This window comes from Drosophila arizonae, chromosome X, assembly GCF_054131065.1.
Source record: "Drosophila arizonae isolate 15081-1271.41 chromosome X, UAZ_ARI_1.0, whole genome shotgun sequence".
NCBI lineage: Eukaryota > Metazoa > Arthropoda > Insecta > Diptera > Drosophilidae > Drosophila > Drosophila arizonae.
In genome coordinates this window covers 13,476,241-13,495,790 of record NC_142927.1, presented here as the reverse complement: position 1 = coordinate 13,495,790, position 19,550 = coordinate 13,476,241, and the positions used below count along the sequence as shown (strand labels likewise).

Genomic DNA, 19,550 nt, shown 5'->3' with positions numbered 1-19,550 from the left:
TATGCAAAAAGTGGGCCCGTTTTGCTACCGAACGTGCCCCCAAATACAAACGCATAACTGCGCACAACTACACACACACACACACACGTTCGTTCACACATACATTACAATTGCTGTTGATGGAGCTTAGAAAATCGCATTGGTGTCATGTAGTTGGCAATATGTAACTATTTATGCCACAATCTCTGCTGCACGCGCCTCCAATTGAGTCACTTGCTATGCCAGCCAGAGAGTAATAGACACACACACACACACATAGACACTCATATTCTTACAATCTTGCTCAGCAACGAGTTACTTGGGTATACGAGAGTCATTCATCAAGTTGTTTTGTTCGCCACATGACAACAACAACAGCAACAAGTTCGACACGTTGACAACAAGAACAGATGATCCTAGGAATATATAGACCTTATAGACACATCTATATAGACTATTTATATGACGGCATACTTACTTTCTACCAAAGCGTAAACAAAGTGCTCACTCAAATCGAAATAATAAACAGTTATCATAAGATAATGCAACAACCGCTTTTTCCTGGATTAGTTGAAGTCATTTTAAAATATGATTCCACGAGTGAAATCACGTTGTAACATGTTTTCACGGGTACTGTTTCACTCTAATACTCGACTCTTGGATTCAACTGATCTAAGGAACAAACGAAATTCGAAAAACGAAAGAAAAAAACATATGATGGAATTTATATGGGTCCAGTTTAAGGAACATGGTTTGTCATTGTTACTCTTGTGACTATCATTAGCATTAGAATTGGCATTAGAAATAGCGGTGACAGTACCATTATAATTTGATAGTAATATTTATAATAATTTTGATTTTAATAATAATTAGCATTGATTATTAGCATAAGCAATAGCATTTCCATTAGCAAGAATATTATTATGACTATCAGCATGAGTATTGCCATTTTCATTAGCATTAGTATTAGAATTTGTTAATAATATAAAGATATATCGTAGTCGTAATCATTACCATTGACATTAGCATGAGAATTAGCTTGGCGCGAGTAATATTAATCATTATTATTATCATTATTACCATATATTACCATATTTTAGTTCAAATTTGCCTACGTAAATATTTATTAGGGCATTTCCAGGTCGTCTAACGCTCTCGCCTTCCCCATCTGCATCTTTCTTGTCGGGCTCTTGATTATTCTGTTTACTTACGTATTTCAAACTTAATTTAATTTGATTGAAACGCCCCCTGACATCAGATCGTCGCACTTACATATGCACCAGATGATAATGTCTTAAAATAGTCTTCTTTTTGTATTGCCAAGTCGAAAATAAAATAATGTAATACAAATATTATATTACACATAAACAAATATTTATATGATGTTAACCATATCAATATTTTTGTATGATTGAATTGTTTTCTGTTTATTAAATGAAATACATATAGAAATAAAATTATGAACATATATGTATGTATGTAGAGTATATTCCCTCTATCTAAACGCCACTTGAGTAGTGACAGGAAACAGGAAAGTTCTGATATGGCATTTAGTACAGGGGAGATAAGTTTTGCTTTACCTGTTTACTTGGTTACACGTTGTGATTGTTGAGTGTAATTAACACTACTTTGTGGTAAGCTATGAATGACTAGCACTAAGAGCTGACTACTTGTTGTTTACCCCATGTATTGGGCGATCATTAAGATTTACTAACTTGTTTACAAGATGCCCAAGTTGACTTGCTTGTGCAGCTATCCTTGACACGGTGGCCCGTCTGAAGGCAGCGTGAAGGTCACAGAACACTGACCCACTGCGAGAGGCTACTCTCACAGGCACACACACACACATACACAGTTACATATTACATGATGTTCTGGGCATATCCAGCGATTGAGTCAAGCGGCCAGTACATTGACATTGGAAATACATACAAAAGAGAATGCCTATGAGCTCGCATATGTGTGCGTGCGTGTGTGTATTCGCATCGCGTGATCGCGATAAGCCGCTTGGCGAGCAGCGAATCAAAGGGTGGCCAGGGAGGGAATGAGATGGAAGAATGTTTGCTAAGTAGCCCACATGTAACAGCAAAGAGAGCGCAAGAGCGAGCGCGCGAACAAGAGAGTGCAAAGAGCAAGGAGCAAAGAGCGTTGTAAAAGAGTTGCGGCTCTTACGCGGCAGTACAAAAGGAGCACACGAACAGGCAATGGAAAGATCTGGTAAATAAATATACATATGTACATAGTTGGGGAAGTGTGTGGGAAAAACCTGCAGTCAGACTTATCAGCAATTATGATGATGATGATGCTGATGATATTGACGCCGATAGATATTATATCAGCCAATGCAGACATTAAGGAATGGCAACGAGCATTCGGGCTACTCTTCCAGGAAATTGATGTTCCAGCGGGAAAGTAGGCAAGGCGGTAAGAAAAAAAAAACCAAAAATAAAAATTACCGCCAGGAAAAAACAGCAAAATGTGCACATCATGTTGTCCAGGTGTCCAGATAAGCGCAATGAAATACATGGTTTTTTTCTAATATGATAAAAATGAAATAAATATATTTATATATGTCAACATGCGTTTTGTTTGTGTTGACCGAGTATGTGTGTGTTCAGGTAGAAAAAATATTGCTAAAATTCAAGAAGCAGAAGAAGATGAGAAGGAAGCGCGTATGCGTCAGAGCCGCATAGTTTGTATTTGTCCATCTAATGCGTTTTAAGATATTATGCGATATACTAAGCATATGGCGCCATATACCAATACCAACATACACGACAGCAATACTAATGTACATACATATGTATGGCTATATCGGCATAGGTACTTTTGTACTCGAGCGTGTTTTTTGAAATGATTGGAAATCATTTATTTTTTTCATTTCGGAAATTGCGTATTTAGAAACAAGTTGTTTATCGGCAATATTGTTTCACACATTGTTTCATTAAAAAAAGAAAAAAGGAAAATGCATAACATTTAATTGACAATTTTTTGTGTTGTTTGGAAATGGACTTTAGCTATGCGAAAAAAATAATGATCTATTTTGGACTGGGCTGATACTAGAGTATTTTTGATTTATCATGCTCTGCCTGCATAGACAATGAATCATTGGCTTATCCCTTCGCAATTTTAGGCCGTATCAGTTGGCTTAGATAACGTATTACGTTTTAGATAAATATTTATTTATATAAATAAATATATATGTACATATATGCTGTTATTTGTTTCAATTGGGCAAACTTTAATAACTTAAAATCTCAAGCGAGTCACAAATTTAATTTTGTTTATTATTTAGAGAGTTATATATGTATATGTAGATATAAACTTAAATAAATTGGCGTACATACATACATACATATGTAGATTATCATGGTATATATGTACATATAATGTCTATTGAAAAAGTACTTACAGTACAGACGCACAAAGCAAGCCGAACAAAGAATCAAATGAGAATTTAAAAAATTAAAAAGACACAAAAAAAAAAAAAATCATCTTAAGCAATATTTCGAATTAGAAGCTGAACGACAGGCAAAGACTTAACCGAATTCGCGGCGAATTGTTGTTGCCAATCGAAACGAAATAAAAAGCTAAAACAAGTAGAAGACAAATGACCGAAAAATAAGAGAAAAAAAAAGCGAATTTGAGTTCAGTCACTTTGACGGTCTGTCGTTCCATTGCTTAGTCGCCGCAAAGCTCCGACTACTGCGTCCAAATAAGTATATGGTAGATGTATATGTGTATGTGTATGTATGGCCGCTACTTCGCCTCGTCTCGCCTCACCGTGCCCATATGACTTCGCCTACAATTATGTTGTCTCCCTTGGCCGCTGCTAGCTGAGCGAATTGCTATGCTCTTAAAAATGGCTGCTGGCCGCATTGAACGGTAAACGGAACGCTCTCGCTCAGTGCTGCTGACGTCGACTGTTGTTGTTTCTGTTTGCCGCCGTCACGAGCGCTTCTGCTCTGCCTATACATAGAGGCGCGCACGGCGACAGGAGCTCAGTTCTTGCAGAGACTCTGCGTTGTGCACACGGATCGTACGACCAGAATATACGAAATATATAGATTATATATATTTTTATACACACAATATTCAAAAGAAAAGAATAAAAAAAAAAAAATAAAATAAAAAACTGTCTAGACCAGACGAGCGTATACTATATACACTTATTAATAATTATCTGTCCATGCGTCAAATTTATGCTCCCTGTTGATAAAGATTAGCCCCAAAACTTTTGGTGAAAGAAGTGCGAAACGTGCAAAAAGTTATTCAGCAGAAATATTTCAATAATTATAAATTATTATTTATATTTATTTATATTTCCACATATATTATATATATATATATATATATAAGTCGCGTGTGTGTGTGCGTGTGCGGGCCGGAAAAGTGCGTAAAGCTTTTCCATTTATTTATTTTGTTTTGTTTTGGTTTTGTTTTTCAACAAATTTCGCGCGCTTGGGCGTTAACTCTGAACGCTTGTCAGAATGACTACCAAAATGGCTATAAATGCAAAGGTTCGTACTAACTGATATACTATTTAATAAGATTGTTTAATAGGCTAAAACATATTTGAAAAAAAAAGAATAATAAATACCAAAATCAGTTCTTGAAGTTGTTAAAGTTCGATTTTAAGCAACGTCAAAAAAAAAAAAAAAAAAAAAAAAAAAACACTACATGGAAACAACTGGAATATTGAAAGCACTAAGAGAAACATTATTCCAGATTGTGTCTAGCATACAATACATAAAAAGCAACTTAGCAACAGGTGTGCCGCGCAGCCCAAACAGGTGCGCTTATAGTCAATATTTGTGGAATATGGATGGTGGAACTATAACAAAAGCATCAAAGTGAATAAGAACATAGCAAACAGCCTCAAAGCTCAAAATTACTTACCTAGATTAACCAAATACCAATAATTCCATTAAATGATATATGTACATATGTACAACTTAATTATAGATCTTACTTATCTAGACTATCTCTATATTGTAGATTATATACATATAAAATAAATAGATTTCTATTTGATTTTAGTTCTTCATCTCAATTTTTAAAATATGTTACTAAAACATGTCTCAAAGTCTATTTTAGAGTTACATCAGTTTAGAAGTTAGTTGGCTGCATATATTCAAGATAACTAGAGTTCAAACATCTTAGAATAGCATACTTTTAAAAATTTTGGAACTTCATTTTTGCTAGAAGATTTAATGTTTAAAATATATGTAAATATTCTAATATAGGAAATAAATGTTAGAGATAATTTTCTTTACCATCCTCAAAGTAAATTTTATGAATGCCTTTTAAATATCATTTCCTTCAATCCTACAATTTTTTCATTGAATATTTTGAATTCAATTTGAAGTAGAAAGGGGAAAACTTGGAAGCTTCAGCTGGAAAAGTGGCCGAGTTCAATGAGTTTGTTTGAAATCAGTTTTTGACAACTATAATTTTTTTTTTTTTTTTTTTTTTTTTTTTTTGCATTTTTGATTAATATGATTATTTATTTATGTTTTTTGTATGGCATTTATTTAAAAAGGGTTTTTTTTTTAATATTTGGCTTTCATTAAGTTTATGTATTTATAAATTTGAAGAGAACTAACAAAAAAGAAATGAAAACAAATTGTTTATTGCACTCGATGCATTCGGCTTATCTCCAGGGATTTGCTTAATGATAAGCCAACGGCACATGTTCACCTGTTCATGCCCCGCTAGACTAGACCCATCGCAGCGCTCCTCAAGTGTGCTCTGATATGATATATACATGTACAGCACACATTTACACACTTGCACACATACACACATACATTCCCACATATGTATAGCATATAAAACTATATGGCAGACAATCCGGCTCCGATTCGGGCAAACTCAAAGCAAACGCACGTTTGGTTTTCGGTTTGTGCTTGAACTAGTTTATTTTTTCCCTCAATATTTTCGAACTGATTTGTGGCTGATGCAATGGGCCACACGAGTTGCTCAGTTTTTCGCTATTCAGCAGATATTACTTTATATTTATTATGCTGTATTTAAATAATTTTGGTATTCCGGCATGAAGACACCAAACTCAACTATTTCATCATAATTGTAACTGGCTGGGCCATGGCCAGAGGTGGACGGGGTAGGGGAAGGGCGAAACTTTTGCATATATGTCATTGAATCGGCCTATGATTGATAGACGTTTTCGATTAGAATCTGTTATTGGGCGCTATTTAAGTGGGGGTCTACGCTTTGTATACTACAAATTTTGACCTCTTGCAACAAAATATCAATTTGTTATGACGACTATAAATATTGTCGTGGATCTGCCATAATAAGATGACTACGCAAATTTTTGATTCCAGTAATATTATTCCGATTAGAATATAGAATAGGTATATAGAAAGGGTAAGGATAGTGAGAGGTCAAGAAGAAGATATATACATATATAGATATAGATATAGATATAGATATAGATATAGATATAGATATAGATATAGATATAGATATAGATATAGATATAGATATAGATATAGATATAGATATAGATATAGATATCGATATAGATATAGATATAGATATAGATATAGATATAGATATAGATATAGATATAGATATAGATATAGATATAGATATAGATATAGAGATATAGATATAGATATAGATATAGATATCGATATAGCTATATATAGCTCTATATAGATATAGATATAGATATAGATATAGATATAGATATATCGATATCGATATCGATATAGATATAGATATAGATATAGATATAGATATAGATATAGATATAGATCTCGATCTCGATATCGCTCTAGATCTCTATAGATATAGATATCGATATAGATATAGATATAGATATAGATATAGATATAGATATAGATATAGATATCTATAGATATAGATATAGATATAGATAGCTATAGATATAGATATAGATATAGATATAGAATAGATATAGATATAGATATAGATAGATATAGATATAGATATAGATATAGATATAGATATAGATATAGATATAGATATAGATATAGATATAGATATAGATATAGATATAGATATAGATATAGATATAGATATAGAATAGATATAGAATAGATATAGATATAGATATAGATATAGATATAGATATAGATATAGATATAGATATAGATATAGATATAGATATAGATATAGATATAGATATAGATATAGATATAGATATAGATATAGATATAGATATAGATATAGATATAGATATAGATATAGATATAGATATAGATATAGATATAGATATAGATATAGATATAGATATAGATATAGATATAGATATAGATATAGATATAGATATAGATATAGATATAGATATAGATATAGATATAGATATAGATATAGATATAGATATAGATATAGATATAGATATAGATATAGATATAGATATAGATATAGATATAGATATAGATATAGATATAGATATAGATAGATATAGATATAGATATAGATATAGATATAGATATAGATATAGATATATATAGATATAGATATAGATATAGATATAGATATAGATATAGTATAGATATAGGATATAGATATAGATATAGATCTAGATATAGATATAGATAAGATATAGTATAGATATAGATATAGATATAGATATAGATATCGATATAGATATAGATATAATATAGATATAGATATAGAATAGATATAGATATAGATATAGATATAGATATAGGATAGATATAGATATAGATATAGATATCGATATAGATATAGATATAATATCGATTAGATATAGATATGATATAGATATAGATATAGATATAGCTATAGATATAGATATAGATATAGGATATAGATATAGATATAGATATAATATGATATAGATATAGATATAGGTAAGATAAGAATAATTCGATATAGATATAGATAATAGATATAGCATATAGATATTAGATATAGATATAGATATAAGAATAGATATAGATCTAGATAATAAGATATAGATATAGATAATAAATCCGAATCTTCTTCCTCACCTTATGGGACAGCACTTCTATGCGATTCTCAGCTAGTTTTTGGTGTTAAATATTATGCGTCGCGTCAATGCTGTGGCAAATCAAGCTATATGGCACGCTTGTGCCCCGATCCCATTATAATGAGATGCTAATACCTGGAATTCGTTAAGACTCAATTTACAACCTGACTTTTGTGTAGTTTATTTAAATTGGAGCTCAGTACATTTGGCATTTCGCATTAGAGCTGCCCGTGGCCCATTTTAGTACGCATTAGTATTAAAGGTATATAGGTATACCCAGAGTTACGTATTTATATACATATATACATATATGTATATCATCTATGTGTGAGTGTGTCTCGACAAAGCAGAGTTCTAAGCGAGGTTGTTGAACGAGCGTTCCTACAAGCATATACGATGTATATTATATATAGATTTGTACATACATATATGTGTATCGTATATCCCTCTTTCTCTTCCTCTGCCTTCACTTTGCTCTACGCTCTTCGATCAGCCCTCGATCGGCTTCTGCTATGCAAATGGAGTTCGCCTTTGAGGCCAACTCGCATTCGTAATGCCCGCCCATGCGCCAAATTTTCGTATCTAACTCAATTAGCATTCAATTTCGCTGTCTGCCGCAAAACAGGTGTAAATCACTTATAATTTTAGATCTAGCTCATTTTAAGTTTTATGAAGCGCATTTCAATGTTTCACGAAAAAATGAGTGAAAATAAAATGAATAAATTATTAAATTTCGCTAGAAATAGCTAAAAAACTTGTTTCAAATTTCGATGGATTTTGGTATCTAAATAACGATATTTCCCATCATATAAGATTCTGATATAGTACATCCTACAACAGGAAAAATATTCAGCTCTAGAACTAGGAATTCGAAAGGATTCTCTCCAAGTATTCTGAATATTGTCAATTAGCTAAAATGAACTAAAATGATAAAAAAGAAATTATATTTCAGACTTCGATTCGCGAGCTTTGTTAGCTATATAGTATATATATATAAATATGTAGTATGATTTGCAACATCCACATCTCTATAGATCCACATCTCTATCAACATTACTATCGCATAGTAACTAAGCTTGGCAATTGTGTTTTATGTTTTGTAGGATATTTTCCGCAATCAGCATCGCTTGATCCGCTTCATTGAGCAGTCGATCAGGCTGTGCAGCAATCAGTCGCTGAAGACGGCACAGCAGCAGCATCAGAAGAGCAATGCCACAGCCGATTTCGAGATCAGCGCCTCGGTCAACACAGAGTACACACACGCCCCGGAGCCGATCAAGCACGACAAGGACTTGGGGCAACAGTTCAAGGCGTCACAGCTGGCTGTGCGCCTGGCCACGCCCCAACAGCTGCAGCCCAAGCCGGACAACGACGAGGAGCTGGGCTTCGGCAAACTGTTCACAGATCATATGCTCAAGATCTACTACCACAAGAGTCTGGGCGGCTGGCAGAGGCCGGAGATAACGCCGCTGGAGAATCTAGTTATGCATCCAGCTGCCAAGGTGCTGCACTATGCCGTTGAGGTGAGTAGATCCGCTTAGTTGCGTTAGTCGCATCGACATCGCCATCCACATCCAATGTCATCCCAGCTGATTCGCTTCTCCCATCGTTGCAGCTCTTTGAGGGCATGAAGGCCTACCGCGGCGTCGACGGCAAGATACGCATCTTCCGGCCGGACATGAACATGGCCCGCATGAACTTGGCCGCCCAGCGGTCCGGCCTGCCCACCTTCGAGGGCAAGGAGTTTGTCAAGTGCCTCGCCCGTCTGCTCTCTATCGACTCCGAGTGGGTGCCACACACAGAAGCCGCCAGCCTCTATATCCGACCCACCCTGATTGGCATCGATGTAAGCTACGCTAGCCAAGCTCAACCCCAAGCCACGTTGACCTTTGTCCTTTGCCATTGCAGCCCACGTTAGGCGTCGCCTCATCCGACTCGGCGCTGCTCTACTCCATACTCAGCCCGGTGGGCAGCTACTTCAAGACTGGCAGCAATGGCGCTGTCTCCCTGCTCGCCGATCCCCGATACACGCGCGCCTGGCCCGGCGGCGTGGGCAATCGCAAAATGGGCTCCAACTATGCACCCACCATCAACGTACAAAAGGAGGCGGCCGCCCGCGGGCTCCAGCAGGTGCTCTGGCTCTACGGCGAGGACCATCAGCTCACCGAGGTGGGCACCATGAACATCTTCATGTTCTATGTCAACGACCAAGGAGGTGAGTAACCAGTGTTGCACAACTTTTAACACTCCTGGGTCTATTGGCTCTTTGCCTCTGATCAGTTTCTCTGAATGATTCGAGTCTGTCCTAGAAAACGTTATCCAATTCTTTTGCTGCTTCTCCACTTTTCTGCATATTCGCTGAAAAAGAAGAAGGAATTGCTATTTATTTATTTTATACAATTTAATTAATTTTCCAACTTTTACAATTATTTTTTATTAAAACATTCCAAAATTGATAACCTTTTTTTTTTTTTTTTTTTTTTTTAAATATTTATTGAATTTTACATTTTAATTTAAAATAACTAAATTTGTTTAATAAAAAAAATATATATATTTTGAAAATTATTATTTTATTTTTTTATTATTTTAATTTGATTTAAAATATTTATGATAAATAGTTCTTGAGTTTTTATTTAATTTCTTTCATAATTTTTTATTTAATTTCGAATATAATTTTTCCATCTGATTTTAGAACAAGAACTGATTACCCCGCCGCTGAATGGTCTGATACTGCCCGGCATCACGCGCGACTCCATCCTGTCCATGACCAGACAGTGGGGCAAGTTCAAGGTGCGCGAGGGCGTCATCACCATGTCCATGGTCACGGAACTGCTCAACCAGGGACGCGTAAGTAGATTACATATTGGCTCTCTAGTTTGCACCGATGCTGATTCGATTCGATTTGTTTTGGCTCCATTCAGCTGCTGGAACTTTTCGGCACCGGCACCGCCTGCGTCGTCAGTCCCGTCAATCGGATCAACTACATGGGCCAGGATCTGTACATACCCACCATGGAGCAGGAGAAGCCCGTCCATGAGCTGATACGCGAGACCCTGACAGACATACAGTATGGCAAGGTGGATCATCCCTGGTCCGTGGTGATTGACTAAACAACAACTACTACTTCAATGAAGCCCAACATCCACCGGATCAGCACGAGTTGTGTATTAGTAGGTTATATAGAGTTCCGACACGTACTCCTGGGCTGGCGATGTGCTCGAATTTTGTTTGTTTGTTGCATTTAAGGAATGCCCGAGAGCATTCGGTCTATACGTAAAACGCATACATAATACATATCTATTATATATACATATATAAAGTTAATGCTAAGTTAAGGGCCGGTCTTGCACCCATGGCAATATAGTTACTATATACCATATCTATATCTATCATTTCTCTATAAGTCGCACATTAACCTTTTTTTTTTTTATTCATAATTTATTTATGCACCCACTTTTTTTTTGTTTTTGTTTTGATATGTATACATATTTTATTTTGTCATGCATTTAACTTATACAGCTCAGATCAATTAGGAGACAAAGCAATTTATGGTAGAATGAAATGTTTTAAGATTTACGAATGCCTTTTGCAAGCTTTTACTTCCAAATTTAATATGAATTAAAAAAAAAATGAAAAAAAAAAAACATTGCCAAAGTTAAGTTCAGGAACTGCCAAAAACTAAGTCTAAAAAAAATTCAAACAAAAACAAATTAATTTTGGAAACGTACCGGAGGCAAATGCATTTATTAGTTTGTAAGTAGCCAGAATTGAGTCCAAGTTGAACAAAAGACGCATTTCTGGAATGTATTTTATGTTTTTTTTTTTTTTTTTTTTATGGCTTAACCGTTATATTGGAGGTAAAGGCAGCCCCAGGTGCGCTGCAGAGCAAGCTGTGACTAAACTATTGTATCTAGCTGTTAGACAAGTCATCTATACAGTACCTATACATTTACATATGCGTATGTATACGACAACTAAATCTAATCATACGAGTCAAAGCGTAAATAAAAAAAAAACAACAAAAAAACAAAAAAAAATAAACAAAAAAAAAAAAACTCAAAATACAAAAATAAATCTAAATATAAATATAAAAAACGCCCATAAAGCGAGAAAAACAAAAATTACTTTGTGCCTTGTAAAGTTTAGAAACTTGTTTTTAGCAACATAAGAAAATTTTATAAATTTGCCGTTTTTAAAATTGCCGGGCAATTTATGCAGATTTCGTGCGCAGCTCAACTGGAAGCTTAGAACATTTTCGCTGCGCGCAAAAGTATGCAATGAAATTGTGTATTGTAAAGCTGCACTGTATTAATGCACCTAACCGCGGCAGACAGACAACCAATGGCCTAAGAACCCACATAACGCTATATATATTATGCTAAAATTAGATTTATTAAAAATTGCTATTTTAGTTTACAATAAATATGCAAAAGCTACAACACAAAATAACAAATTGTAAATTGCTGATTCTATCCATAGCAACTCAGCTTTTGTCAGCGAGCATTCAAAACATAAACAGCCCAAAAGTATGCTACGTAAAATTAACTGACTAATGCACGGACAAGAAATATGGTAGTTGAGTGTAAATATATATATAAGGTAATTAAAATATATTGCTATTACAAATAATAATGTTTATATAGTTTGTCATAATGTATATAAAGCTATAAATAAATGCGGCACACACAACAATGGAATACTTAACTCTTATGTATTTTTTCGCTGCTGCCCAAAAGTCTGCAGATTGAAATAGCATGTGTGCCACCCTGTGCACCTTGGGGCCAATGCGTATTGTAGCCGTAGCACAAAACCAAAAGAAAACACAATTTGATTGCACGTAAAACAAATATATATATGTATATGCGTTTGTGTGTTAATGATGCATCAGCATTGGCAGTGGCTGCCTGGATCATTTCTATAGTTTTCGAGTGTCGATGTGTGAATCGTGGAGTGTGGACACGGAACCAGTTGAACCAATCAATTAGCTACCTAAGCCTAATCCTGGTGCTCTTTCTAGTTACTTCAGTTAGTCAGGATTGATTCTGGAGTCAGTTAGTGGGTGTGAGTATCCTCGTCTTTGGCGCATGATGGCAGATTGAAGGTCATCCGCTCGAAGCTGGTCAGCTTGCAAGGACGCACCTCGTCGATGATCTCTCGCGGCTGGGCGCGCAGCAAGCGCATGCGCTCCTCATCGATGCGACGTTCCGTGTCCGCCTCCATATCGAGTATGGCCTGCTTGAGCATGCGGTCCTCTTCGATGGCCAGGGCGCGGAGTCGTGCGTTGTTCGCTATTTCGGCGGCGCTGCCGGCGGTGCCCTTCTGATTGATCTCGCGCCTGGCCGCCTCCTTGGCGAGGGTCTGTTGATATTGGCGCTGCATAAAGCTGGTGGCATCCGTGGGTATTTTGCTGAAGAGCAGCTCGTTCTTTTCGCGGAAGAACTCCTTCTCCTCGTGCTGCTCAATCAGATCCTTGGCCACCTGCAGCTTCTGGTTATGGCGGTCCAGCACCTCCTGGCGCGCCTTCTGCTTTTCGCGTGCCTGCCGCTCACACACCAAAATGTCGGCCAGCATATTGTCGTGGGCCTCCTTCTTGCCGCGTATCTCGGCCAGCTTAACGGAAAGGCCGTCACTGATGAGACGCCGTCGCTCCAATATGTCCAGCTTCTGCTGAATCGCCTTCCTCATGAAGCTCTTGGTGACTGGGCCCACTGCCTCCATCAGTATCACATTGAGCTTGTCCGGTGGCACCGGATTCGCTTCCCGCAAGCTGCGCTGCAGCGCCGAGAAGTCGTCGAGCATCTTCTTGAGCTCCGTTCTCTTTCTAAACTTGCTCTCGATGCCCTCCTTCAGATCGTTGGCGTGGGCCTGCTCGTCGTTGTAGCGCTTCAGTCGACCCTCCTCCAGGTCGGCCATCTGTTTTTCTGCCCGTTCCGCCTGCAGCTTGCGTATCTGGGCCACCAGCTGTTGGCTGTATGCGAGCGTCTTATCCCGCAGGGCTTGCTGCTCGGCCAGCTTCTCTTTGCGCACCTGCTCCCGGTCCTCGAGTGCCTCCCTGCGCTCCTCCACCCGCTCCTTGCCCTTGTTTCGCATGTTCTCGTTGCGCTTGCTCACCACGCTCAGCGTCGTCTTGGCCCGTTCGATCTCGATCTGCAGATCGCGCACCCTCTGCGAATTGATCTGCAGCTGCCTGGACCGCATCGCCTCGGCGAACTCCCGATTGTTGCGCTTAGCCAGCATGCCGGCGATGAGGGCCGACTGCCGCTCCCGCTCCTGTATGGGATGGTAGTTCTTGTTCCGATCGTCGGCTATCTGCTGCACCTGGTACTTGACCTCACGATAGAGGCGACTTGTCGCGCTGGTTGGTGCCAAGACCAGCGGCGAGGCATCCATCTCCAGGGCCCTGTCCCGGCCTTCTCGTGGCAGGGGCTTAAACAGGCCCAGCATATCGCCCACCGGCTCCTGCGGCACGGTCGCAAACAGCGACACGCCCGGATCATCCCAGGCGCCGTACTGAATGCGCGCTGGCTCAATGCGACGCCGTCGGCCTCGACGCATTCCCTCAGCCATGATGCCACCAGTAATACTCTCTCGCACTCAAATCAGCTCTCTTATTGTTGTCCTTCGTGTGTGCCCTACTTTCGTCTCTCTTCTGTTCTCTGCTTTTTCGTGTCGGTGCTCTTGCTCTCGAATCATCCAAACTAACTCCTAGCTGTGTGCTTGAAACTGAACAAAACTTACTGTTGAACTGACGAGCCTCTCAGCCTGTAGCCCATGTGCCCCATTTGCCTTGACGTCTAGCGCTCGGGTAAAGCGATTCGGGGAGCATTCTATAAATTATAGGTGAAGGGTATTGCTTAGGGTCAACTGATAATTTAATAAATAACAAAATATAAAAAATATATAAGATATATAAATATTTGAATAACATAATTATTGAATTATTTAGTTCTATTTAAGTATAGTAAGTTAAAAATGGTATGGATAGGAGGCAGCATAAATGATTTGATAATTTTAAAAATTTATTAAATATATTATATATATATATATTATATAAAATAAATAAAATATTTTTATATCACATATAAAACATATAAACAATATATAAAAAAATTAAATTTCTAATTGTTTATACAAAATATTCTTATATAATAAATAACTAAAAATCAAATCACAAATTATTTATAAAATAAAATTTAAAAAAATAAAATAAAATAAATTCACAGTTAAAAAGTAATTCGAAATTAGTTTATGAATCAAACTAGATATTTCAATGTAATACTAAATAAATTCTCATTGTAAGCTTATTGAAACTTTTTTTATTATTTGAATTTTTTGTCTTTTAATTTCAAATTTAATTTTTTTTAGTTGCACACTTTGACAATTTGACTTTTTTTCTTTAGTTGTACAATTTGACTTGAAGTTTAAACATTCTTCTTCTTATTCTTGTTGTTGCTTGGTTCGGCTAGAATTTGGGGTAAATAACTTTTTGAAAGTGTTTACATTTAGAGATGAATGTAACTCAGCATAGAATGCTGGGTATTCGCGTACAAACCTAATTAAAGACTAGTAAGATAATAGTCGCCGCTTGGCAATGCTCGACTGCGACTATACCCTGTACTTAACAACTGTACGAATGCAAGTTTAGTTATAGATTTTGGTAGTTTGATATTATAAGTATTAAAAACTGATTTAGCTACACATAGAATTGACGGACTCACGACTCATGACGGACATACTTTCATAGAGTAATACTTCGTTATATATATTTCTATATATATAAATGTTTCAACTGCTACAGTAATACTTTTTAATTTAATTCTGAAAACATTTTCGTACTCAACTTGTAGTTCGCTCTTAAGACTTTTAGTACTCGATAATTGTGGATGGACCGAATGGCATTTAACGAATGCTTTCCAGCATTTCTGACGGCAACAACTTTCATTGGCAGAATTTCAGAGAGCCCTATATATAGAGAGATTTTTATTATGAGATTCTATATATCTATGCTCTATGCATACTTCTATTACTTCATATCTATGCGTTCGCACGCTCGCTCGCTCGCTATTTGGCTCTAGCGCTGTCTCTTTCTATATCGTGTTTAAGACTTAAGTTTTATGTGATTTTCTTGTAATCATATTTAAAAGTTGACCTTTGTCCTGCGCGGGGGGCAGTGAGCGGAGGGCATTCACTTACAGTACTTTAAATTCACAAATTCTATTTTTCGCCCAAAATTCAACGAATCACAAACTACATTTTTTGTTGTGTTGCTAAACGTTAAGTTTTTGTCTTTTGCTATGAACTATCTAGAATTCTTTGAAAATTCGCGCATATGCCAAATATCAGCAACTCTATATATATATAGATATATATATATGAATATTCTGTATATTTCAGTTAAGATTCGGCAACTTCCTATACTTTACTTGAGATCTATCTTGCTGAACTTAGGCTCAGCTCTAAAAAAAAAAAAACATAGAGAAGTAAATACAATTTGGCTGTAACTGTTATCGATCTGTTGAACGATTGTAATACATAAAGTTTTATATAAAAGATATTTATCAACATTTAACACAAAGGCAATTTGTTAAAACAAATACGTTTGGAATTTTGATTTGCTTGATTTTTGATCGCACAATAGCGATAACGATAACATGATCGATAACTGGTTATTATTCGGCTTCTGCTTCAACTTCTGTTTCTGCTTCCGCCTTCTGTTGTTCGTCACAGCTTAGGCTGTGCTCAACTACTTATTGTTATTCTCCTGCAATAGATCCTCGAGTGCTCCATTCAGTCGCCCCTTGCTGAGCGCCTCGACGAGCATGTGCAGCCGCTCCTCGCGCTCCGAGTGACGACGCTCCAGCAGCGAGACCTGCAAGGATTCAGAGTTTACCAAGTGCCATTGGGGTATGCATAAGTGAAGTCGGGGCCTTACCTTGGCCTTCAGGGCATAGTAATCGACGGGCACCTTGCGCCGTTTCTGGGTGGCGAACGCCTCTTCGCGCTCATTCAGACGCTGCTGCAAAATGCGCACCGTTTCGTTGCACGAGGCCAGCTCTCGCTCGTGGGCGCTCTGCAACGTCTTTAGCTAGACAACGAGAGGCGGGCAGAGAGCGCAAGAAAGAGAGAGGTGTATAGATTAGCAACTATCCCCTTATATTAGCCACTCGATTGGCACTCACATCGTGCAGTCGCTTGTCATGCAACGTCTTGTAATCCGCCTCGAGCAGATGGAATTTGTTCTGCGCCTCCTTCAGTGCCTGATTTTCCGTGGTCGCCGGCACATGATCCGGATAATGCTGATGATAATGATGATGATCGTGCCCACGACGCTGTGCAGCGCCGCCGCTGGCCAACATGCCAGCGCCATGTGAACGAGAGCCTGAAAGGAGAAGTGGAAAACGGTTGAATATGAAATTTTCCGAGTGTGATGAATGATGTAATTATACATATATGCATATAAATCTCTATAAACAATAATCTTTTAGAACAACTCTCATCCTATGCTAGTCACATCCAATACGATTGGGGCCAGACAAAATTTTGTATATAGCTAATTCTCAATTCTCTATTTTGTATACCCTGAACCCTTTGAAAAGGGTATTTCAGTTATGATTTTGTGAATGTAACAAATAGAAGAACCTTGGCAGATCCCACAAAGAGTATATACTATATGTTTGATCAGGATGACACCTTGAGCTAATATAACTATGTACGTCAGTCAGTTCGTAAGTTCATCTTTTTATCTATCCGGCTTTTCGACCGTCCCTGCGTTATTCTATCTATCCTTCCGTCCTACGAACTTATTGTTCTTCTCTCTATACGTCCGTCTCTCCTTCTACACCTCCGTCCTGCCTTCTATGCGTGCTTCCGTCTTTCCGCTGATCCATCTCTTTGCCCGTTTATCCGTCTCAATGGGACATGATATTTAAATTTTATACTAGTGAACCTAACTTAACTTATGCCGTAATTTCATATGATATCTTACTATCGATAACTTTATTGTATTTATTTAAGCGTACCAGGAATACCGTGCGAGCTTTAGATTTCATTCAAATTAAATAAAGCAAATTGTGTCTTATGTCTTATGAGACTCGAGTCTTCGGGTTGGAAGTAAAGCTTATACTTTTCAGTGATATGTTTATTATTTATTTTCTGATGTCTGAGCATGGTACCAGTTCAGCATTGTACCACACAGTATCGATATGCCTATGATATGCCTGAGTAAGGTGTGTAAGGAATGTCTCCGAGTTGGCATAGGAGACCAGCGATTCTACTCGCGACTCGCATTCCATATATACAAATTGGTGCCAGTATACATCGATGTGCATAGGTATTTTCCTATTAATTGAAATTTGACCACAACAACAACAGTAAGAACAACAGTTCACACAGTAACTCGGATAGTTTTCCACAGTCAAAGATGCGCAAAGACGTAGAATGCTCTCAAAGCTTCTCAGAAGAAAACACATTTACACATTTAATTGGGCAACAGTAATAATACATAATGAGTTTAGGCACATAATGAGGCTCTATTCGTGCGTGCAGAATTCAATGAATACCAAATAGTGAATAACAAATAATTGAATTGAATAACTTTTCAAAATACTACATAATGGCATAATGGCATAAAGGCAGAGCATCACGTGGCCAATTAGAGGCTGCTTTGGCTCAAAGTTCAATGCACTTTGCACAAAAATGAAACTTGGCGAATAAAATCAAATTAAAGCTAAATAAAACTACAATCAAAACGAGAGAAGAGCAACATGATGAAGAAGAAGATATAATTAAATAACGTCTGATTGCATAACCAGAGGCAAAAACCAAAAGCCAAAAACCAAAAACCAAAAACCCAAAAAATAAAAAAGTAAATAACAAAATTTTAATCAAAAAATTTGCATTTGAACACGCGCTGAAAATTAAAATAAAGTTACTGTTGTTGTTGTTGTTGTTGCTGGTCTATTATTAGCACTAGAAATAGTTGTTGTTGTCGCTGTTGTTGCTGTTATTGCTGTCATTTAACAAGCAGACACAATCTACAACAACAACAACAACAACAACTAGCTGCCAATGTAACATTAACAACGCCGCCGAAGAAGCGACTAACAAGACATGAAATTATAAAACGCTGCGCGCATGCGCAAACGACAAAAGACGCATTAGCCACGCCTCCCCCCTCGCTACACCAGCGCCTCCACCACCGCCTCCGCCTCCCTGCTCGACCGGCACGCCCCTGGTGCCAAGTGTGGTCGCGTCTTTGACTTTGACTTTCGCTTTCGAATTTTCTTTTTCTCTTTCTCTTGACAACAAAAAATACAACAACAACAAATAATAATAATAATACAAGAAATACGAAAAAAAAGCAAAAAAAAAAAAAAATTCAAATCGATGAAATGCAAATAAAAAAATTATATGTGTGTTCCCTCTCCCTGCCCCCCCCCCCTCTCCCCTCTTTCTCTCTCTATCGACCCCTTGCTGACATCCTCCACCTGTTGCCGGCCCTCGCTCCCCGCCCCCCGCCGGCATGCTGGTGACATAACCAAGTGGCCGAGTTGCCGCCGGCCAG

At 37.4% G+C, this 19,550-nt stretch overlaps 3 protein-coding genes across 3 annotated transcripts in view; 1 reads left to right on the top strand and 2 right to left on the bottom strand.

Moving 5' to 3' along the window:
- Positions 1 to 3,964: 3,964 nt before the first annotated feature.
- Positions 3,965 to 11,631, top strand: Bcat (Branched chain amino acid transaminase). The gene is made up of 6 exons (XM_018014108.2): positions 3,965 to 4,499; positions 9,091 to 9,510; positions 9,603 to 9,833; positions 9,896 to 10,202; positions 10,680 to 10,834; positions 10,909 to 11,631. Exons 1-6 carry the CDS (start codon positions 4,470 to 4,472, stop codon positions 11,095 to 11,097), a joined length of 1,332 nt encoding a protein of 443 aa, XP_017869597.1. The 5' UTR covers positions 3,965 to 4,469; the 3' UTR covers positions 11,098 to 11,631.
- LOC108618216 (uncharacterized) lies at positions 11,405 to 14,807 on the bottom strand. The gene has a single exon (XM_018014141.2). It carries the CDS (start codon positions 14,552 to 14,554, stop codon positions 13,040 to 13,042), a length of 1,515 nt encoding a protein of 504 aa, XP_017869630.1. The 5' UTR covers positions 14,555 to 14,807; the 3' UTR covers positions 11,405 to 13,039.
- Positions 14,808 to 15,025: 218 nt separating this feature from the next.
- Positions 15,026 to 19,550, bottom strand: part of LOC108618198 (uncharacterized) — a 31,146-nt gene continuing 26,621 nt past the window's right edge. Inside the window, exons 5-7 of the mRNA XM_018014112.2 lie at positions 17,167 to 17,366; positions 16,920 to 17,072; positions 15,026 to 16,856 (exon numbers count right to left, since the gene is read on the bottom strand). Of these exons, the coding sequence (XP_017869601.2) occupies positions 16,731 to 16,856; positions 16,920 to 17,072; positions 17,167 to 17,366 (479 nt within the window). The 3' untranslated portion in view covers positions 15,026 to 16,730. The remainder of the gene's footprint in view (positions 16,857 to 16,919; positions 17,073 to 17,166; positions 17,367 to 19,550) is intronic.

Coding starts and splice junctions, on each gene's coding strand:
- Bcat (XM_018014108.2), top strand. CDS start 4,470: ATGACTACCAAAATGGCTATAAATGCAAAG. Junction 4,500..9,090: donor AAATGGCTATAAATGCAAAG/GTTCGTACTAAC, acceptor TATGTTTTGTAG/GATATTTTCCGCAATCAGCA. Junction 10,835..10,908: donor AACTGCTCAACCAGGGACGC/GTAAGTAGATTA, acceptor GGCTCCATTCAG/CTGCTGGAACTTTTCGGCAC.
- LOC108618216 (XM_018014141.2), bottom strand. CDS start 14,554: ATGGCTGAGGGAATGCGTCGAGGCCGACGGCGTCGCATTGAGCCAGCG.